Source organism: Penicillium solitum, assembly GCF_028829755.1.
Source record: "Penicillium solitum strain IBT 25940 chromosome Unknown utg000001l_segment0_segment0, whole genome shotgun sequence".
Taxonomy (NCBI): Eukaryota; Fungi; Ascomycota; class Eurotiomycetes; order Eurotiales; family Aspergillaceae; genus Penicillium; species Penicillium solitum.
Genome location: NW_027072121.1, coordinates 1538525 through 1561374, shown reverse-complemented (window position 1 = coordinate 1561374; position 22850 = coordinate 1538525). Strand labels below are relative to the sequence as shown.

General features: G+C 48.0%; 7 protein-coding genes across 7 annotated transcripts; 5 read left to right on the top strand and 2 right to left on the bottom strand.

Annotated features, from left to right (window-relative positions):
* Positions 1-4767: 4767 nt before the first annotated feature.
* On the top strand, positions 4768-6550 carry N7455_000633 (homeobox domain-containing protein; the record flags this gene model as incomplete). The annotated part of the gene is made up of 4 exons (XM_040957991.2): positions 4768-5357; positions 5410-5547; positions 5606-6240; positions 6312-6550. 4 exons carry the CDS (start codon positions 4768-4770, stop codon positions 6548-6550), a joined length of 1602 nt encoding a protein of 533 aa, XP_040811448.2.
* Positions 6551-7688: 1138 nt separating this feature from the next.
* N7455_000632 (putative copper resistance protein Crd2) lies at positions 7689-8304 on the top strand (the record flags this gene model as incomplete). The annotated part of the gene is made up of 3 exons (XM_040958106.2): positions 7689-7848; positions 7910-8005; positions 8071-8304. 3 exons carry the CDS (start codon positions 7689-7691, stop codon positions 8139-8141), a joined length of 327 nt encoding a protein of 108 aa, XP_040811478.1. The 3' UTR covers positions 8142-8304.
* Positions 8305-8766: 462 nt separating this feature from the next.
* Positions 8767-12283, top strand: N7455_000631 (AP-2 complex subunit alpha). Its single transcript, XM_040958047.2, has 5 exons — positions 8767-8831; positions 8902-9653; positions 9706-10040; positions 10094-12033; positions 12087-12283. The coding sequence occupies exons 2-5, from the start codon at positions 9202-9204 to the stop codon at positions 12195-12197; spliced, it is 2838 nt and encodes a 945-aa protein (XP_040811485.2). The 5' UTR covers positions 8767-8831; positions 8902-9201; the 3' UTR covers positions 12198-12283.
* A 161-nt stretch (positions 12284-12444) lies between these two features.
* N7455_000630 (YggS family pyridoxal phosphate enzyme) lies at positions 12445-13284 on the bottom strand (the record flags this gene model as incomplete). The annotated part of the gene is made up of 1 exon (XM_040958048.2): positions 12445-13284. One exon carries the CDS (start codon positions 13282-13284, stop codon positions 12445-12447), a length of 840 nt encoding a protein of 279 aa, XP_040811570.2.
* Positions 13285-14925: 1641 nt separating this feature from the next.
* N7455_000629 (uncharacterized protein) lies at positions 14926-15216 on the top strand (the record flags this gene model as incomplete). Its single annotated transcript, XM_065603838.1, has 1 exon — positions 14926-15216. The coding sequence occupies one exon, from the start codon at positions 14926-14928 to the stop codon at positions 15214-15216; it is 291 nt and encodes a 96-aa protein (XP_065462329.1).
* A 627-nt stretch (positions 15217-15843) lies between these two features.
* N7455_000628 (histone deacetylase hosB) lies at positions 15844-18639 on the top strand (the record flags this gene model as incomplete). Its single annotated transcript, XM_040958095.2, has 1 exon — positions 15844-18639. One exon carries the CDS (start codon positions 15844-15846, stop codon positions 18637-18639), a length of 2796 nt encoding a protein of 931 aa, XP_040811582.2.
* A 2253-nt stretch (positions 18640-20892) lies between these two features.
* N7455_000627 (tellurite-resistance/dicarboxylate transporter family protein) lies at positions 20893-22453 on the bottom strand (the record flags this gene model as incomplete). Its single annotated transcript, XM_040958029.2, has 3 exons — positions 20893-21244; positions 21296-22022; positions 22078-22453. 3 exons carry the CDS (start codon positions 22451-22453, stop codon positions 20893-20895), a joined length of 1455 nt encoding a protein of 484 aa, XP_040811522.2.
* Positions 22454-22850: the final 397 nt, after the last annotated feature.

Here is a 22850-nt window from a genome sequence, read left to right as displayed (position 1 = left end):
GAAAATCCCCCAATGGGCACCGTCTGGCGCAGTCACGCCGCGGCCAACCACATCCAGATTATCCAGGCAACTTGCAGGGTTTCCTGCATCAATATCACAGCGCCGTTGATGCCGTGATCTGAGAGCGAGATTACCACGTCCGTGCACCTGCATTATCTGCGACACATCTGCTGGGACGATTCTGCACTTGGTTTTTTTTTCGAATACGAATATCACAGTGCGTCCTGGATCTTCGTTACTAGCAGAGTCAAACCTGTACCTGGCCTAATTGGGGTTCATTTCACGAGCCTTTCTTTCTTTTTTTTTTCCTTTTTTTTTCAAGAACTCCCCTCTTCAGGGTCGCCATCGGTTCAGCTTCATCGGAGCGGAATCGGACAAGGATGTCGCTTAAGCCGGAACTCAAACACACAGCAATTGGGGCCGACTAGCCGATTGCGGGCACTCCTGAACCAAATCCAGGATTTTGCGGGAAGCGGGTCACCAGCTGAAGCGATGAAAGTTCATACCCGGGGCAATGGATTGACTAACGCCCTGGAGACCTCAATCAATTAGCCAACGTGGAGACTACAATGCTTTAGCTGATCGGCAACTCTAATACAAAACACTTGAAATGGTTCCTGCATGAAGTAGCTAAAGTAGAAAAAGAAATAATCACGTTCTGCGTTCTCCAGAACTAATTTCTCACCAGTGGCGTTGGCGTCCCAGCCATGTTTCACTTTACCGATTTTTTTTTTTTGTATCAATGAGAAACTAAGTACGGAGTACGAAATAAGATTAAGTGGTTTCTGATTAGTAGGCAGTAACATTATCTACATGTAAGCGACTTCATCGGAACCAAATAATCAAAAAAAAAGGAGAGAATATGGAGTAAGCTTCTCCAGGAGTACATTATACACGAGAAACACGAGAGAAAAAAAAACCCCTCCAATTGACCCATTAATTGCAGAAGTGGGCACTTTTTTTTTTCTTGTCCACTTAGTTTGGCCCCCTTTTTTCGTCAGCTCCTCCTGGAAGAATCCTTTAGTGTCCATATACGGAGTACAGAGGACGGAGTAGTTCGTGACGATTATATAGTACAATATAACAAAATAGGGTTCGAGAAGAGCAAGCGAAGCCAGGAAAATCGTGCACTGTTCGTCTGGGGCTCGGTGCACTCTCCTAGACTATCCTAGTGTCCACTGCTCCGTACACTAGACACAATAAATCAAAAGTGTAAAAGCCACATGGGAAAACAGTCTGAACCACTATCGACACAAGCGTCGAGTTAGATCTCCACCAGTGGACCAAGAAATAGAACCTTGGAAGGAGGTGTAAGAGTACAAGAGTACGGAGTATAACGGTGGCCATGTGGTCCGATCTGAATGCACTGGCCATGTGGACTAACTTTGACATTATTGATTCCTCTCTACTTTGTATACTCCATCCACGGAGGACGGAGTATGGATGGACCGACTATGTCTGAGATCAAATCCGTGTTTATTTTTTTTTCTTCTTTTTATTTTTTTTTTAATCTATGATCCACTGTAGTTCTTTTTAGGCAAAAGGCAATATTCAACCTTCTAGATCGGGACCTATACATGTATACTAACTACAACATACGTGTACTCCGTTAGTTAATTAGTATAGTACAGGTACAAAGTATAATGGTTTTCAAACAGGCTTTATTCTCTACGTACTTTATATCCATACTGCACGGCATATTATACTTGAACTTATTAGATTAGATTAATAATTTTTTTAATCAAGGGGAAAGGATCTCCTCTATCCTCTCCATCCTCTCCATCACGCCAAGAGATCGGCTTGCGTCACCCGCTTAATGTAAAATCCGATGGGAATAAGTACAGTATTTTGTGTATATAATACTTGTACTTGGCTTGATTACTACTGTATATATGTGTATAGGTACAAAAAGAGAGAAAGTAAATAATGTCTACTATGTATGGTGTACTCGATCTAGTTTTTCCCCGCACAGCACGTTCCAGAAGGGAGATTACAAGGACATCATACGTTGCAACGGTGTGATCCTGATCCTTTTTAATTTTATTTTATGTTATTTACTCCGTACTGTTTCGTCTTAAGACCCTGAACAGAAAATAAATAATAAATAAAAAATAAAAAAGACCTAACGATCGTCATTCCGTGGGATCGAAATCCAACGGCTCCGAGTTTTCTCCTCTGAACTCCACCTTGGAGAATAAGCGGCTTTGTACTTGGTTTACTTGGTTTACTTGGCCGATATGTATGTCTGCCATGTATATTGTATGCTGTAGATATTAATTCTATTCATGGGAAAGGGGAGGGAAAGAAAGAAAAACTGATAGCTACACCTCTAGGTATCTCAAGGTCCCTACTCTGTACATATTACCCTATTACCCTATTAATCCTATCCCCAATATCCGATATACCCGATACTCTTCGTCAGCCCTTATTGATCTTATTGACCCACATGGATCTCACGGAAAATATCACGGAATATTTATTTGCACCATATCAAGGTCTCATTTCACCTGCGACTTGAATTGTTTCATATCATTTGTGGAGATTTCCAGGGGAGCTGTCTCTCCAACAACTACCGAGCCATGGTACTTCGTACCTCCGTACGGAGTATAGTCTCGCTAAATAGCCCCTTTGCTAATTCCATGATTTTCGTTGCGCAAGGCTCGCTTGGTGGTCTTTCCTGAACAAGCTAACCGCAGTTCTTAATCAATGGAACTATCGAATTTTCCTTCGGACGAGGCTCTACAAAGACTATATCGCTCCGGTAAAACTGGACCCATTAGCTGAAGTTTCAAATATCATTAATATAGTTCTCTATATTAGTTGAGCGCTCCTGATTGAATTTTATATATATATAATATACATAATATATATTGTCTTTTAATCTATTCTCTCAATTTTTCTAATATTCCCAACCACCCCCCTTTTCCATCCATGTCAATCGCCTTCGCTTCTTTCCGAAGCATCCATCGGAGATGTGGCGGGCAGCCCGCTGAGTGGCTCCCTTAGATAGCCCTGAGGGTCCGGCGTAGGGTTCCGCTTATGGATCCCACCAGCACGCCACTAACACAGCCGACCGGTCCTTTCCACATGGCCTGGTATGCGCGTCCCGGTCTCACATCTGTAACGGTGCTCGTTTTCTTTCTTTTTTCTTTTTTCTTTTTCACTGTCTACTCCATACTCCGTACTCCGTACTCCGTATACAGGTCCGAGATTCCATTATAATTCTATTTCCTTCGATCCCTTCGATATATATCGAGAACAAAAAAGAAAAGACATACAAGTAGGGGCATTGTCTCTCCCCTTTATCTCTTCTTTTCTTTCTTCCTGGGCTCTCGGGTCCCACAGGACCCATATATCTTATCCCCTTTATCGTCCAAGCTTGAGCCGACTTGACGTGGTGGTTCCTAGCCTTTCAGCTTAGACAGACCATACGATTCCCACATTTCCCAAGGATCCATGCCCCTTGAACATTCGTTATGGGAGAGTCTCTGGTAGAGTCTCGATCGTTTTGTGTACGGCAGAGTTTCTAGCTATTCTCTTACCCCGTATTCTTTGCGTACCTGTCACATCGTATCCAGGGACGCCTTGCGGGTAAAAGGGCTTAGGCCGGATATGGGCATTGGATCGGAGGCGAGTTTATTCTCCGAGCCGATCCTTTTAGTTTCTGATTCTGATACTAGTCACCCGTATCGTCCCATACCATCTATACCATCTGTAACCTGATGTTTTACCAACGAGGTTAACGGCTGCCGCTATGGACCGTTTGGTATAGGATCTTCATCCAGGTAACTAGATCTGAGTGCTGATCTGTGGACTGAGTCTGTGATCTGTTGGACTTTCTACATTGTACTCCATATATGTACAACATTAAGTCTCACCCCCTCAGGCCCACCCTCTGAGAATGAATTGAATTGAACTGCCTGTATTCATTCTATCTTGGTTGTTCTTTTTGGGACTTGAATATTCTCATCGATGTAGGCTTAGAAGGTAAAGAAGGATACTTATGGAGCACGAAGTATTATATGCCCAGTTGTATACATGGGATTTATCGGGTGGCTAAAGTGGTGGACCCTGGGGCCATTCCCTTTAATATCCCTGTATGCCCACTGTTGCCTCGCTTGGCTATTAACACCTATTTGCCTCACAGGATATCTCCGGTCGATCCTAGTCTAGCGGCATTCTGTGTCCCAGGTACCACATTTTCACTTTTGGTGGATGCTTCTTTCTCAACATCTTATAGCTACTGCCCAGCTGCGTAACGATCATCAGAATCAATCGGACCCGATCTAAGATCCAGAAGGAGAAAAAAAGAAAGGGAAAAAAAAAGAATAAAGGCTGGAGACAGGTTGTCCCGCTTGACGTCTTATCCTCGTTTAGGTCTTGTTTTTTCCCTCTTTTCTCCTCTTCTGGAAGACACACCGGTTCTTTTTCACCTGACATGCCTTTTGGCGCCCTTAATCCCCTTTCTTATTTTCTCTAAATTCTGGAACACAACACCTTCACCCTTTACTTTAAATTGCAGAAGAAACCCTGACCCTTTTTTTTTTTTAAACGGCGCTTCGATCAGACCCACCAACGTCTCATATCGGGGGGATTCGACCGTTTCCTTTTTGGGCTAGGATTTCTCCTATTGTTTCTGTTGACGAAAAGTCTTGACTCTACTTCTTTTCCCTTTTCAAAAGAGAATCTTGTCTTTGGTTTTATACTATCGTGGGTAAGGGCTACACACACATATATACACACACATACCCAAACCAGACCCTTACCATGTCAGTCGGCGGCCCTTGCCTTTGGTTGCCTTCGTTATCTTCGCCAGTGCCTTCGCCCCTATCTACAGTTTCATCTCACCTATCAGCCCGAAATAGCGAGAGACTCTCCTTAGGGCCTAGGACTATCTCACCACGGTTATCTGTGCAGAAGAAAGAGGAGCCTGGCGTTCCTATTCCTGTGCACGTTCCTGCCCGTCCAGTGGAGATGCAGCCGGCTGGTTATAAGGCTGAGAACGCCTTGAATAACCCGGTGGCACAGCCTGTCAGCATGGGTTCAGCGCCGTATTTGGAGAGAGATGTTTCACGGGACACGGTCAACCACCGACTGGAGGCGGCGAAACAAGATATGCTTCCACGTGTTAAGTTGGAGATTCCGAGTCTGAATCAGCGGGGCTTTTCGACTGTTCAGCCCCTGGTCGGGCACGGGGATCATCCTGAAGAGACGGGTTCCTCGTTTTCGGGCCCGCATGACCCGAGAGACGACCACGAGAGAGAATCGACAATCAGTCCCGATGACGATAAGGATATGATGGGCAGCGATGATAATAGATCGCCTTCGATGGAGAAGAAGAAGATGAAGCGTTTTCGGTACGGAAAATTGTCTTCGCAGTACAGCGCATTGTTGCTGACAGAAGTATAGCCTAACACATAACCAAACCCGCTTTCTGATGAGCGAGTTCACTCGCCAGGCACATCCCGATGCGGCTCATCGAGAACGTCTGTCGAGGGAAATCCCTGGGTTGACCCCGCGTCAAGTGCAGGTCTGGTTCCAAAATAGGTAGGGTGTTTTAACCAGTTGAATCGTCTGTCCTTGGCTAACGTGGATGTACTGTCAGACGAGCAAAGCTCAAGCGTCTCACTACGAATGATCGAGAGAGAATGCTCAAATCTCGGGCCCTTCCTGACGATTTCGATACCACAAAAGTTCTCCGCACACCCTTTGAGGGGAAACAATCAGGTGTCACGCCAGTGCCATCTCCACAAGGCTACGGCGTTCCAAATCCAGATTTCGGGGCTTTAAGAACACTGCGTACCGATTGCTACGCCCGACCAAATGAAGACGAATATCTCGTCTCACCTCTCAGCTCCGCATCGACAGCAGGAACCTACATGTCCTCGACCGGAGGACGAAATGAAAGCATGTCTCAGTCGAACGTGATGTTCCGTCCTGCCGCGTCTGCTTCCATGTCCGATTTACATAGAACCATCCGCAACGATTACCCAGTCACCAGGTCAAGTAGCTTGTCCGATGCATCGGCCCATCCGTCGCCATATGCGGGGTATCCCATGCATAATCGCTTCGCGGGGCAGCCAAATCAGCCAGGTCTACCATATATGAGACGACCCATGGAATACGGTATGCCTCGTCATCCAGGTATGGGACCCTATGACCAACAGCCCTCGTTCGAGGGCTCAGTGTCGCCGACAGACACTCAAACTTCTCACATTACCTATGACATGAACAATCTGGGTTAGTGTTCTCTCCTTTCTTCTTCTGTCGAAATTCTCCAACCGATTTTTTAACATGGTTGTTTCATACAGGCCCGCAACAACAAAATTACACTCTTGGAATGGGCTCTCAATTACCAACCCAAGGCCGACCCATGGCCACCATGCAGAACCTGCCAGTCACGGCCGCACAAGACTATCGGCCCTATTCCTACGATTCCACCGCAGGCCCAATGGGCACACCAATCCCCTACACACAAGCGAACACCTCGACTCTGAGTCTCCCAATTTCGGAGCCATCATACAACTACCCCAATTATATTCAGCAGTGAGGGGAGCAAGACAGTGGGCTCTATAAAAGAAACATCGGCTGCCACTTGTCTGCTATACGACATCCTCGTTTTGCTTTCCACGTCTCCTTCATCTCCATCCATCTCCCTCCAGCTTCTGGTTAGCTGGGTTAACCAAGGATCCGCGATCTACATCAGCGAGTATAATCATTAATCATTCTCATAGCGTTCATCATTTCTGGTTTTTTGGGGTTTGTTTTCGTTTTCGTTTTCTTCTGTGTCCTGTGTTATCAACTCTCTAAAATATTTTACTTGTCTGCATCTTTTTTTGATTTCATATCCTGTTGTTCCCATTTTCGTCGCGTTTCTTTTGGTCTGGTCTGGAATCTAGCGATCATTGTCTGCGAGACTATTTGTCTAATGTTAATTGTTTCTAATCTAGCTGCATAGCCTCGGGGTGAAAGGTTAAAATGGTATAGAGATGCTACTGTGTTTAGAAGCAGACAGACCATCAAGTCCACAATTCACTTGAACCAAATAAACCAGGTTTTCCTTGACATTTCTCTACTTTGATCTACTTTCATGACACTGGAAACATTCCAATATTTGATTCTTTACTCCGTACCCCATACTCCATACTAGCATCAGAATCTGACTCATTAAGGTCAGAGCTCCTGATGCAACTAAACAATAGTTCCCTTGCTTGCATACCCTATAAAACCTCCCAACACAAAGTTACCCACCAACATAGGTCATCCAAATCCTACCCATCGAATCAGAATCAAGACAAGTAATCAAAATCTTCTTGCCTCAACACATCCACCGTCAGGCCAGATCGCCCAGCCACTCAAGAGGCGTGTATTTGCTTGTCTCCGCAATGGGCCAATCAGCGTCCACCAAAACGGGAACACGTACCACGTGACACTACCTCTCCCAGCCAATCAGAGTCCTCCAATTTATAATCACCACTCACCTCTGACGCATGCAGAAAGAGTATAAAACAACTTGTAGAAGCAGTGTATTATTTTCTTTTTCTCAGACACTCTCATCTTGACTCCAAAACAATCTCATTTCTATATCTTCCATCCTTCAATTTTGCAAACTCACAAATTCCCTCACCTTCATCAACATCACCTCTCAACCTTCAAAAACCGACGTCATATCAAATCAACCCGCCAAAATGGTCCACCCCACTACCACCTGCTGCAAGACCACCCAAGACGGCTCCTGTGTCTGTGCCGCCCAGGCCAAGTGCTCCTGTGGCCAGCAGAGCGCCCTGAACTGCAGCTGCAACAAGGCTTCTTCCGAGAACACTGTTTCGGGTCCCCGCTGCTCATGCCGTATGCAATTCCACTATTTTGATAATCCGGCAGAAACAATATACTAACATGTTCGAAATAGGCTCTCGCCCAGCTGGCCAATGCACCTGTGAGCGCTCCGTCACCGAGAACCAGACTATTGCTGGTGAGACCTGTGCCTGTGGCAGCCGTCCTCAGGGTAAGTTCTAGTTTCCTACAGAAGTGATTTGTGGTTTTGAATTCCCTGCTAACTTTGACTTTTAGCTTCTTGCACTTGTGAGAAGGCCGCTGCTGTGGATTCCGCCCTCGAGGTTGACTTCACTGGCCGTGCTTAAGTGTCTTGATTCACTTATATCTTTGCTTTGATAATTGCATTTTTCATCCCCGCCTTGATGGGGAGGTGGCGTCTTGGGCTTGGGCATTTTTACTGGTTGAGGTTGCTTGGGGTTATCAATAACTACTGAATGATATATGAAATGAGACATTAATACTATCCAATTTTCAACGACATATATAAATACCAAATGCGAAGAAAGAATCGACAGTAACATGTAGGCTGCTGGTTCAGTGTGCTAAAAGCTATCGAAATGGACTGGGATGGTTTTGAAACGGGAATATACATACTTTTTAAAATAGACTTGGTACAACGTGTCGAGCCTCAAAAGCTTGTTTGGAAGGGCAGATGCAGACCAAGGGAAATATGTTGAGGGAATTATAAATCAGCCTCTTTCCCGAGTGTTTTCACTATGTATTTCTTTTCTCCCATGGAATCAGTCTGTTGAGAGATAGTTTTCTGTCTAGACTAATGAATAAACCTAGTTACAACTCATACTTACCCATTGCACTGCCACATCGGATCAGTATTCCTCCGCCGCCACATACCGCCACAGCGGAACCCTGGCTGATCGACAGCGGAAGTGACCCAAATGAAATACGGAGCGGACAAGTTACGGGGATGGACTCATCTCGACTTCGCGTGTTGCTCGGCTTATTTATCCTAGGATCTTTAAACTGGACGCTATTCTGTATGTTGCCGCGGTTCAATCGGATACATCCGGCCCACACCAACCAACCACTGCTGACAAGCTCCCCCAGAATTCACCTCCCTCACATCACACCCAACCCCCTGTTTTCCAAGGAGCTTCCACGAGGCCGGACATCCATCACCCGACACGCTGCATAGCCAATGCCCCATAATTCACACACCAGCATAACCGGGACATGGTTGTGTGACGTTGTGCGTCCGATCGCGAAACCCCTGAGGTGATAATCCCGCGTGGCATGCGAGGGCGCACCTCGACCGAAACCCCCGCCATACCATAGTCGTCAATTTTTTTTCACGTCGGTGGGCCGATAAATACACGCCGATAAATACACTACACTATTACCGTCGCTATGTCGTCCATGCGAGGACTTGTGCAGTTCATTGCTGATTTGCGGAATGCCCGCGCTAGAGAACTCGAGGAGAAGCGCGTGAATAAGGAACTGGCCAATATTCGGCAGAAGTTTAAATCTGGCAATCTTAATGGTTACCAGAAGAAGAAATATGTTTGCAAGTTGCTCTATGTCTACATTCAGGGTTACGATGTGGACTTCGGCCACCTCGAGGCTGTTAACTTGATCTCTTCGCCTAAGTACTCTGAGAAGCAGATCGGATACTTGGCTGTCACGTTGTTTTTGCACGAAGAGCATGAGTTGCTTCATTTGGTTGTCAACAGTATTCGGAAGGATCTGCTCGATCATAATGAATTGAATAACTGCTTGGCCCTACACGCCGTGGCCAACGTCGGTGGTAAAGAGCTTGGAGAAGCACTTGGATCGGAGGTTCACAGGCTGCTCATCTCGCCGTGAGTTTAGGACGTTCCTTGTTTTGTTTATGGTTATTCTGACATTTTCCAGTACCTCCAAAGCTTTCGTCAAAAAGAAGGCTGCTTTAACACTACTTCGGTTGTACCGCAAATACCCCGGCATCGTGCGAAACGAATGGGCCGAAAGAATCATATCAATCATGGATGACCCTGACATGGGAGTAACGCTCTCCGTCACCTCTTTGGTCATGGCGTTAGCTCAGGACTTGCCAGAGGAATACAAAGGTTGTTATGTCAAGGCTGCGCAGCGATTGAAGCGGATTGTGGTTGACAATGATATCGCCCCGGACTACCTCTATTACCGCGTACCATGTCCATGGATCCAGGTTAAGTTCTTGCGCCTGTTGCAATACTATCCCCCATCAGGTATGTGTAGTGCCGTGGCAGCTTATAACTCAATTTCTCACACACAACTACAGAGGACAGCCATGTTCGCGAAATTATTCGAGAATCCCTCTCCCAGATGATGCAAGCTGCAATGGAAACACCCAAGAATGTCCAGCAGAACAATGCCCAAAACGCCATTCTCTTTGAAGCCATCAACCTCCTTATCCACCTCGACTCTGAGCACAATCTCATGATGCAAATCTCTACCCGCCTAGGCAAATACATTCAGTCTCGGGAGACCAACGTTCGATACCTTGGTTTGGATGCGCTGACCCATTTCGCTGCTCGAGCTGAGACCCTTGACCCGATTAAAAAGCACCAGAACATCATCCTGGGCTCACTTCGAGACCGTGACATTAGTGTTCGTCGCAAAGGATTGGACCTGTTATACAGCATGTGCGATACAAGTAATGCCGGTCCCATTGTTAACGAGCTTCTGCGATACCTGCAGACTGCCGATTATGCCATTCGAGAGGAAATGGTACTCAAGGTCGCCATTCTTACCGAGAAGTACGCTGCCGATGCACAGTGGTACATCGACATGACATTGAAACTGCTCTCACTGGCAGGCGAACATGTCAACGACGAAGTATGGCAACGAGTGATCCAGATCGTGACCAACAACGAAGAACTACAAGCTTACGCAGCCCACACCCTGTTGGGCTATATGAAGTCCGATTGCCACGAAAGCTTGGTTAAAATCGGTTGCTATGTCTTGGGCGAGTACGGCCATCTAATCGCCGAAAACGCAGGCTCGAGCCCCATTGAGCAATTCCTGGCCCTGCAGGCCAAGATGTTCTCCAGTTCCGACAACGCGCGGGCCATGATCCTCTCGTCGTTTGTCAAGTTCGTGAATCTGTTCCCGGAAATCAAACCTCAGCTCTTGCAAATCTTCCGCCTGTACAGCCATTCTCCCGACTCCGAACTGCAGCAGCGAGCATTTGAGTACCTGTCGCTGGCGACTCTCCCGACCGACGATCTGCTGCGAACAGTCTGTGATGAGATGCCGCCATTCTCGGAGCGAACCTCCATCCTACTTTCTCGGCTACACCAGAAGACGGCCGGTGCAAGTGAGAAGAAGACCTGGGTTATCGGTGGCAAGGACGCGAATGCGGACAAGCAGGAAATGCTCTTGGCACAGAACACCGGCCTCAAGCGCACTTTCACGACAATCGTTCATGGCACGCGCACTGGGTCCGGCAGTACTCCAGCCAGCCCGGCAACCGCGTCCAATGCGCCCAGTGCATCGGGCGACTTGGCAGGCCTGGATCTCAGCGGTCCATCAGCCCCAGCTCCCAACATGGCCAGTGCCGCTCATCTGACACCAGAATGGGACATCGGCTACAACCGACTGTTCTTCCTGCGCGAGGGTGTGCTTTTCGAAGACGCACAGATCCAGGTCGGACTGCGCTCGGAGTACCGCGGTCCTATGGGTGTCGTGAAGCTCTACATCTCGAACAAGTCCACGTACCCCATTGGCTCTCTGACCACCACCGTCGACAATCCGGCCTCTCCTCAACTCAAGATCGACACAAAGAACCTGCCCGAACCAACAATCCCGGCTGCCGGGCAGACACAGCAGACTCTGTTCTGCACCGCCCATGGCCCCTTCACGGATGCACCTACCATCCGTATCTCATACTTGGCTGGTGCTCTCCAGGCCTACACACTCCAGCTGCCTGTGCTGATGCACCGCTACATGGAATCCTCGTCTCTATCAGCCGATGAATTCTTCAAGCGATGGCGCCAGATTGGCGGTGGCCCGCTGGAATCCCAGAAGACCTTTGGCTTGCTGGGTAAGAACAAGACCGTCAACGAGAGATTCACTCGGAAGATTGTTGAGGGATTTGCATTCAAGATTTTGGATGGTGTCGATCCAAACTCTCAAAACATTGTTGGGTGCGCCGTATACCAATTCGAGGGTGGTAAGACGGGCTGTCTGATGCGGCTGGAGCCCAACTACGAGAAAAAGGTATGCATTAGAACTACCCCAACTCATTTCGTCATGCTAACTCTCTTCTTCAGATGTATCGCGTCACTGTTCGTGCCACTCAAGAAGAGGTCCCACAGGCACTAGTCAGACAGATGGAGGTGAGGCTGGCGCAGGGCATGAGAGCAGACGAGACCTTCGATTAGGGCGTCCGCAGGTGATATGGAAGCATTCATGTATATCTCTAATTGGTTTACCAAGTAAAATATTAGCAAGTGTTCCTGGTGGAACATGACATCTCTTTGTGTATAACCTTTGGCAGTAAAGCAACAAATAGAAGTGTTATACATACGGTACATCTAATGATCAACATTTAGAGAAGCCCAACAACTTTTAAAAGTCTACATGTAGTCTCCACGAAATCGTAACTCATAACCACCCCAGCCCGTAAACTCAAACAACACTCGCCTCCGCCTTCGGCGGCCGATCCCCAAAGATCGTAGTCCCAACCCTAACCTGATCACTACCAAGAGCAATTGCCCCCTCGAAATCAGAGCTCATACCCATACTAAGCTCCAACCCAGCCTCATTCCCAACCAACCCAAGCTCCTTAACAACTCGATCCCTCGTCTCCTTTAAACAAACAAAATCCTCATTCTCATTCTCCACCGTCGTCATCCGCGATCTCGCAATAGCCCCAATAGTCATGAATCCCTGCAACTTAAGCCGGGGACACTGCTCACGAACATATCGACAAAGCGCCGCCGCCCCAGCAGGCTCAACACCAGCCTTATTCTCCTCGCCAGACGTATTAATCTGAACATAGATGCGCAACCTCCCATCCTCGTCATGGTTTGTAGCCGCCATCTCAGGGCCCCTCTCACCCCATCCCTTATCTAGCAACTTCGCCTTCTTCTCCGAGTCCACACTCTCGACAGCCCATAGCCCGCGCACGTCCCGCGCAAGCGTCACACATTTGTTGCTCTGCAGCCCGCCGATGAAATGCCATTTGATGCTGGCGGGTAGCAGGCGCGATTTCTCGAGTAGTTCTTGAAGGTAGTTCTCGCCGAAGTGGACTTGCGATCCTGGGGCTTGGTGTAGTGCCAGTGCGTCGGATGCGGGCTTGAGCTTGGAGACCGCGACGAGTCGGATTGGTTTGCTGGGAATTGGGGATTGGAGGACGGCTGTGCTCACTCGCGCGCGCACGGCTGTTAGGTTTGATAGGAGTGCACTGGCACGTGCTGGTGTTGCTGGGGTCATTGTTGGTGTCTCGGATGGTGTGTTGGTTGTCATTTCAGGTAAGGTGGGGTTGTTGTTGGTGTTTGTGGCGATTGTGGTTTTGATTGTTGATATTGATCGATTGGTTGAGGTGGTGTGCTCCTTTTTGAAAACTCGGTATTGCGAGTTTGGGGGGTTTAGTATGGGTTTAGGTACGGATTGCAATGATATGTTCAATCAATTGAGTGGAGGTAAATTAAATCCGAGCTATGGATAGAAGGTGGACTTTCTATTGAGAGCCTCAGGCACCATTTTCCTCGGAAGGTATTCCGACACATGTGACTTTAGTGCACCGCCACAGGTCCTACGCCTCATACTTTATTTCACTTTTCCGTTTGCGTCCTTGACGATTGACGATGAGATCATCTATCTCGATCTTACTCAAAAATCTCAATGACATTCAAACTCTAATCTTTTTTTTTCTTCGGCGCTAAACGAGACAAGTCACCCGGCAGGTCACCCCGATGCGAGATCCTGGCGGCAGGCCAAACAGACCTTTGCTCCAATCACGGATCTGCTTGCTCGGAAAAGAGACCCCTGCGGAGCGCCGGGTATGGGCGGATCCCCCCAGTTCGTCTCAACCTGTCAGGGCTGACTGGCTCTCGGGTGGTCTTGTCGATCAAATTTGTCGCCGTGAAGTTTCAAACTATGTACCTCCTTTGATGCAGAATTTTGATCTCTATTTTTAACGTTTCTGCATGATTTTATTTCTAGCACTACCTTTGTTGAACCTGTTGAAACAAGACGATAACCGCCTTGTTTTCTTTTTCCGGTCTCGCTTTCTTCAAAGACCAATCTCATTTTCATTACCTCACCTTGTAACCCCCCTGTCCCCATCAGGGCGCCAAGTTTGCTGCCTAAATTGTTAATTAAGAGTGGCTGGTTAACATAATTCTAGACTATACCTCTCCAAAGGCAAAAAAATAGTGGTCCCAAGCCCCATCGCGCCCTCGGCGAGAATACGACCTGGTGTCAGATGTAACCTGCAGCTCTCAGCCGACGGATGGGGTAAGGTCTAGGCAAGGTATAAACCCACTAATGATATATATAAGCCCACTGCGGAGTACGGAGTAATAATATGATTATGATTATAATAATTACCTGTGGACTATAATAATCAAAAAGATTTCTTTGACGTCAGCTCCAATCAATAGCCGTGGTTCCATTCATAGACACGGTCAATGACTATTTACTCATCATTACATGAGGCAGCCTAGAAGAACTTAAAGACCTTCTTCTCTACCCTCCTTTAGATCGGATTTTTTTTCCTGCTGATCCCTAACCTCTTCAACTTCAACTCTCCTCATATCCCCACGTCTCATTTCAGCTGGTCTGAACAAGCCTTCCAAATCTCCGAGCATCTCGACATCATCAGCTACAAAGCATACTTTCCCGGGATTTCCGATTAGGCTTAGTAGCTAATCCGGTACAATATTGGGCATTTGACTTCCTCATTTCCTCGCCAATACACCATCATCAATATTCATCTCACATCCACTCTGGTCGACACATTCTGAAACTACCACGAAATACATACCATCGTCCATCAACTATCACTATCCGACTACCAAAACGCACTGCGGGTACCTGTGGGACACCCCGCAACAGCCAACGGTCAACTGCCACTTTGAAGAAAAGCATACTACAAAAGCAACCATGTGCCGCCAATACTTCACACTCTACGAATGGTGCCAATGCGAAGAAGATTCCGGCAACAACGTCTGCGCCGCCCACCACCGGAACGGTTGTCCGGGCGTCAGCGTTGAGACCGTGCATATGCACTGCTTCTGCAACTCACACGCCACACGTGGTTTCAAGTCCGAGAAGGAGACCCGCAAGAAGGAGCATAAGGTGCGCCGCCGATCTGAAGATTCCCTTGGTGAAAAGGATTCTTTCGGGCGCCGTTGGTATCAGTGGTATCAATGGCGGGGTCTGCGGTCGCGTTAGTGACGATATTTACAATTGACTTCTTTTTTTTTCTCTATTCTCTGTCTGTCTTTTTTTACAGCTGTGGTGTTCGGGAGATTCGGGGTCTTGGTTTGGATCTTGGGGAAATGGAATTCTGCGGGTTTACGGTGTTCCATCACGTGGATGCAATGATCTAGATGATCTGCATGAAATTCGATTCTTGTCTTTATTGAATTCTTTTTTTATTTTTTGGTCTATTTTATATTAGAGACGAGGTCTGGTAGATGCAGAGAGAACATGAAGCATGGTTGTGGATTGTTACAAAAGCTATGAATAAAATAGAATACTTAACTCAAACAATTCAAAGAAGATCATTACATTCATACATATTTAAATAATAGAAACAATATAAACAATAGAAATAGAAGTAGAAACATAAGAATGTTCGCATGTCGTTGTTCTATGGTCTGGTGATCGACTGAACCCTTGCCCGATGCGGCTTAGCCCAAACATGTGAATCCCCACCCTTCCTTTGTCTCTTTGTTTCTTTTGTTTCCCCTTGCCTATTCAACAAACCTCGACCTATCATCTTTTGCCTTTGATTTCATATTGAATGAGAAGAAACATCGTGTATTGGCCCTTTGTAGCAGAGTCGGTATCTGCAAGATGGAATACAAACACCCCTCCACTCAGGAGGGCCCGCCACTATTCATAGACAATGGTGTCAAGAACAACAATATCGATGAGACGCATTCTGAATTGGTCGATTCTCTGAATCGCCTGACTCTGGCGACAGAGTCTCCATTGCCCTCATCGCCTCGTCTCTCCCCTGTTCCATCCTATCTTCCCCCTATATCTGTTCAAGCCACCCAACCTGTACCTGCTATTCCTCTACAGCCCACCCAACCTGTTCGACCTGTCTCTTTACAGTCAGATCAATCTGTTGAAACTGTCTCATTACAATCAAAGCAACCTGTGCAATCTGTCTCACAAACAGCCGGTTCCGTCTCTGTTCGAGAGGAACGACGCAAGTCAATTGCACCACTACAAAAGCGCAAGTCCACTGCATCTCTTCGTTCTGTCTCGCAACCGCTCAAATCTTCTTCTCCAACTCCTGACCCTTCACGCCGCACATCACTCACCTCTGCGGGGTCTCAAACCACCGCAACATCACCCGCGATGCACCCCGCACGCCTTGTCTTTAGCCCGGCCCCAGAAGCTCCAATTCCGACTGCTTCGTCTGTCGCCGCTGAGCACTTCTCCAAAGAGCTTGCATTGCACCAATCTGGCAATGTCAGCTCTAAAACTGCGGTTGTTGTTCACGACGACTGCTATGGCCATCGTTACTCCCAACTTGAAGCGTCAAAACGAATTCTCGACAGAATTGTCGAAAGACCAGAGCGCATCCGCGCCTGCGCTGTGGGCATCTCTGCAGCCTATGTTCTCCTCGGCTCTCGCTATGCGGAAGATCTCGCACCAAAACTAAGTTCGAACTTGAACGAGATTGATGCCCCTTTTCAGATTATCAAGACCGATCGCAAGGTGCATCTGTCTAGTCCTGCTGTTACAGATGTTCATGGGACCCAATGGATGTCAGAATTGAAATGGATGGGGGATCTTGCAGAGTCACGACTCATCATGGATGGAAACGAACTTGCTAGACAACGGACGGAGGAAGACGACGGCCTCGGGACAAGTGGTCCCGCCCTGAATGCCAACGACCTCTACTTGTGCTCGGAGTCTGTGAATGCCTTCCAAGGAGCCCTGGGGGGCGTCTGCGAGGGAGTGGATCTTGTTTTCAAGTCTGGTCCAATCCAGCGCGCATTCGTCTGCATTCGACCTCCCGGTCACCATTGTTCAGCTAACTTCCCTTCCGGCTTTTGCTGGATCAACAACGTTCATGTCGGAATTTCCCACGCAGCAACAACCCACGGTCTCACCCACGCTGCGATCCTTGACTTCGATCTTCACCATGGCGATGGGTCTCAGGACATCGCATACGATCACAACTCCAAATTACTCAACAAAACTCAAAGGGCCGACTTGGCCAGAGCCGATGCCACGAAATTCAAGGAATATGAAGACGCTCCCCCATATACCAAAGCAGCAATTGGCTACTACAGCTTGCATGATGTGAACTCTTTCCCTTGCGAGAATGGCGAGCGCGACAAAGTCATGGGTGCCAGCCTCTGCGTCGAAGCGCACAATCAGTCCATCTGGAACGTTCATCTCCAACAGTGGGCCGATCTTGATGAGTTCTGGAAATTGTACGAGACGAAATACAACGCATTGATCGCCAAAGCCCGCTCATTTCTTCGCGAACGCACGATGGAACTCAACCAAGAACGAGAAGAGAATCCGAGTGCTCCACTGCCCAAAGCGGCAATCTTTATCTCTGCTGGGTTTGATGCCAGCGAGTGGGAAGGCAATGGCATGCAACGCCACAGCGTGAAGGTGCCAACTGAGTTCTACGCCAAGTTCACTGCGGATGTCATCCGCATGTCACAAGAGGAAGGCCTCGGCGTAGAGGGGCGCGTCATCAGCGTCCTCGAGGGCGGCTACAGTGACCGCGCGTTGTCCTCTGGTGTGCTCAGCCATCTGTCAGGTCTGAGTGAGAACTCAGAGTTCAAAAGTGAGTGGTGGTCTCAGGATAATCTGAGAGAATTGGATGTCATCATGGCTCCAACGCCCAGCAAAGGGCGCAAGAAGAGTGCCGCCACCTACCTGACCGCCACCAAGTCCTTCGCAGCGAAGGTCGTCGCCCCCGGGAGAGACCGGAGGTCCACCGGGGACCTCGATGCCAACATCGTCGCCGCCCCTTTGCCAGAAGTGAGCTGGGCGGTGGCCACCGGGGAGCTCTCGAAGCTCATCATCCCCGATGGCCGCCAGACCCTGAGCTGCCGGCCGGCGGAGCTGAGCCGCCAGCGACGAGAGCGGAGCGCCCAGGATGGGGGTCTCGACCTTATCCTCCCCGCCGAGAAGGGGCGCCAGCTGCGGGTGCGCAAGGCCAAGGAGGCGACCCCTGTGCCCACCACCCCCCTCCCTGCCACCCCACGACGCCAGGCCCGCAAGGGCCTGAAGACCCCAAAGACCATCACTGCGGCCACAACCCTCCCTGCTGCCTCGCGCGAGGCCTCCCCGTCTGTGGGTGCCTCCCGTCGGAAGAGCACCAGTCTGACGCGCGCCGGAACTCCACACCGGGGTGTCAGCCCCTTGAACCTCCCCCCAGTTCCACAGATTCCAACTTCCGTGGGGGGAGTCAGGGGCGGCCCCCGGATAATCCTCAACATGCCGTCGCGGGAGCCCGATCGTGGCCGCAAGTTGTCCGGCGGTGCGGTTGACCACCACCGCCGTGGTCGAAGCTCAAAGTCCCCTAAGAAGGGGAAGAAGAAGCGTGGGAGTAACTCCGGCGGAAGCTCGGCTGCTTCCGCCGGCAGTTCTCCCGTGATGGAGGATGCTTAGGTGGCAGACATGATCTTTGTTTCTTTTTTTTTTTTTTTTTTTTACATATTAGTTCGATACCCCGACTGACTTTTGTAGAATTTATTGTTTGATTTCTCTCAATTTCCGTCGTCATGTGTGTAGCTTTGTAGACTATAACGGTAGATGACGATCTTAAGATACAAAATTCTTTGTCTTCCACTATACCTCTGCTCTGGTCCATCTCGACCTAGATATTCTGATCGAATCTTACGGCAAGGTCGGTGACTATCCATCTCCATTGCCCGGTGAAATGTCGTCTGGTTTCCCTGTATCTCCTCACTTCCCGATGCAAACTATTGTATGATCAGATGGAGTTATCAACAGAGAAAATAAAGGGCAGAGAAAACAACACATGCTGAGATTAATCACTCCTCAAAACGCTACATATGGGTCATATGAGTCAACTGTCAATGAATTGAGCGCAATATCACAGGCCAGCTCCCCATCGTACTGGTCCCCGCCAATCCACAGCGCCACCTGATACCACCAGCTGTTCTTTCCATATCTCATCGCAGTCGTGAAATCCCAGTATTCAGGGTACCATCCAGCAGATTCCCAATCAAGAAACCTGATAGATGGCCATCATCTCCGAGAAGAATATTATGAGCCTTGAAGTCACCATGCGTAAAAGTAATCCGATGAGAGTATTTGCGAATTTTATTCGCCTGTGTTAAAGCTTGGGTATACTCTGCAGTTGAATCAAAGCCATGTCCAGAAGCAGGGCTTAAGAGATAATTGTGACGTTCTTCTTCATCCGTAAACGGACCCATTATATGGTTAGACACTCTTGAACTTCGTAACGAGGTACCCAAAACCGAGCAAATATTTTGGTTTGGGGTATAAGGCGAGGGCCAAGTACGCATGGAGATGACGCATTTTTTCAGTTCGAAAAGCCACGGTTCTTCTAGTTCAACTTGTAAAGGGTCGAATGAATTCTCAAGTGATGTTCCTGGCAATCTCGTCATCAATATTGAGAAAACGCGATTGAAGGGCGCGTGAGGGTGCTCCCCGCAAGACAAAACTTTAGGAACGGGCATCCCGCCAGCTCACGCCATTTGCATCGCGGCGGCTTCCTCTAAACTCGTTCGATCTGTCCACTTTAGGACCAAGCCAAATGGCAATTGTACAATGCTTGCATTGAATGATATGTTGAACCATGAACAGTACCAGCCAGAAAATTGATGTAATAGTTCATGGAATAGACCGTACACTCTGCGTCTTATTTTGCATGGAAGGGCTGGAATTTCAGGTGCTGTTTGGCATATTGTTGACTGCATCGGTCGAGGCCAAGTGAAATCTGGTTGCAAGAGAGATGGTATCCATGATCCGTAAATTGACGTGGCAGGGGCGGGATTGATGCTATTGTAAGAGGCATTTCAGGCAGGAGCTTCAGGAGGTCCCGTATCTTTACTGATGACAGATCGTGTGGTTTCCAACGGATGTTAGGGTCTAATATATATACCGCTACAGGAGACAAACAGATGTCTATTTGTCCTTGTGATCGATCTTTAGCATGCATGTACGAATTTGAAGAGGGGCGAGGGGGGAGTTTACACTCGCTGGTGGGGACGTTGCGCCTTCCAGAAAGATGATTTTAATTAGCGATTCCCATGTTCCCTTCCCATGTATGGATGCAGAGAGGTTGGGAAGGAACAATCTATATACTGTAGTTCCAAGTTATAGATAGGGCTTGGTAAGATCTTGCGATGGAATTCCAAACATACATTAGCTCTTCATGAAACAGCAGTGTGTCGTATGTTTATCTAGATTACAACAAATTATAGTATGTCTCATTCTCATTCTCATTTGAACATATTTCAGTTATCACTTGTGATATCTCCATCGTACTTGGAATGTCCAGTGTATGCAGCTTATATTACACCTCGTCGAATGACAAATAAAAGCGAAATCTTTCATCAAATGGGCCTGTGGTTTAGGGGTATAATACCCGCTTCGCACTACAACAGTGACTTGCGGGGGGTCCCGGGTTCAATTCCCGGCGGGTCCATTCTTTTTTGCTTTTGTTTTTTTTTGCTTGTTATTTATATACGGAGTATATATCTTCGTTTTGTTTTATTACTGTTTATTTTGTGTAGGTGGTGTTGGAATTCATATTATGTATGTAGACATTATAATGAATTGTGTTTTCTTTCGAAGTGTTAGGATTTTGTGGTTTTGATGTAAAACATACATGGATATATAAAAAGGGTTGTCCATATATATATTGTGCACCTATGTATGTCCTAAAACCTCTGCCGCAGCCACTGGTTTAACCCGAAGAATCTCAAATCCACCCTCATCTCTATCCTCGCCTTTCTGGGGCCATAAGATTTGTCGCGTCAAAATGGCTCGAACCATCATATAGCACACAAAAAAGTACATCAACACCAACGGTAGTATCGCCACACACCCAACAATTTCAATAGGCTTGCAGGAGAATGCCTTGCCGATAGCAAAAGTAGCAGTGATCAAGGCAGTATTAGGGAAGACAAATGAGAACCAGGTCATTGAGAAAACCATGCGACCGTGTCCGATCGCCGACCAATGGGCTGCGCTTGCAATAATGAAGAAAAAGATGGCCAACCTAGACAAGAGTTAGCTGGGTAGATAGAAACAACGAAAAAGCCGAACATACCCCCAAAGCCAAAGACACGAAAAATTAGTAACAATCTTCAACACATCGGCAGCCAGCTCCCCATTGCCCATAAAATCGGCCGGAAACGACCTCTTCGCCCCAGCCGCCATATTCACCAGCCCGGCAACCGTAAATCCACTCGGTCCCACAGAAACGAACATACCAGGACGGATATTTTCCCTCGGCAGCTTCTGCGTCATCAGCCGGTAGATGAAGGCCGAGTAAACCATCAACGAAACCAAAAAACCAACTCCCTGGATAGTCGTGCCGCCAATGATAACCGGCAGAGACTGCGACGGTTCCAGCTTTGCACTGAGGATCCCAGCATGCGGGCCAATGATGAGCATCGGGTAAGCAGGGAAAATCCAGATAGGAGTCATCTGCGCGATGGTGAATGTCTGCGTCGACCAAAGGAGGAGGTAGATGCCAGCCGAGAACATCACAGCTAGAGTGGCATCGATCCAAAACAGAATACAGACTGCGCGCATCAACCACGGACCCGTGTTCTCGGGCCCGTATTGCGATACGTTGATTAGGATTGTGCCGAAGGATACTATCGACGCGGGCACAAAGAGAGATTCCGTTGGGTGCTTGAACGACGCCTTGAACGTATATGGATAATGATAGAACCGAACAAACAGGAGAGCCCAGATGATCAGATATAAAACGATATTAACCAGGAAGACAACGATCCCAATCGTATCCAAGCCCTTAAACCGAAATGGAACTAGTCCTTTTGTTAGCCATGTTCAATCGTACAGAATGAGATCGAATATGCAGACCTTGATACAAGACATTAGCTAGTCCACCCGTAGCCATAGTCAACGTAAAATACGCCCACGTAACATGACGAATGCGCTTCTTCCAGCTCAACTCCCCAGAAACAGTGCGCTTGAGCCCAAACAGGCCCAGTCCGTTATACTCTCTGCACGCAGCGGCTTCCTTATCCGGCTTTGTTTTCACAGTAGCCCGCGAAGAGGCCCGCTGTAGTGCAGCATCTAAGGCAGATGAATGAGCCTCGCGAATCCCGCCACTGGGGCTTTCTTCAACGGCTCCGAGGACTGAGAGCGCTCGCTCGGCATCTTCTATCGTTGGAGTTCGGTACCCGTCCTCGCCGGGAATTCGCATATGCCGGGGTAGATCGGATTCAGTGGCCATCACTGGATGTTGCGATTTGACCAAATGAGTGCACACGAGGTTGAATACAAGGGTGGGTAGTGTGAACTTTTCCCCTCTCGTTCGGGATTTCTATTGTGCTGCTTGCTTGCGGATGATGACATGGGCGGTGGTAAGAGGTAATACCACAAAAAGATAAGATGCTAGCATGGGAAAAAATAATGTACAATTCTGGGTCTCTGTTGAAGCCCTTTGATTAATAGCGATAGCGGCTGAAGATCTCTGTAGAGAATAATAGACAGGTCGTTGGGTCGCGGATCGACGGGGATTAATGTGGGGACCGATGGCAAGAAATCTACCAGTGGCAATGGCGAATAGATTATTGATATTCTAGTACATACAACGCTGTAAATAGCTGAGGGTTTTGGGTGCATCAATG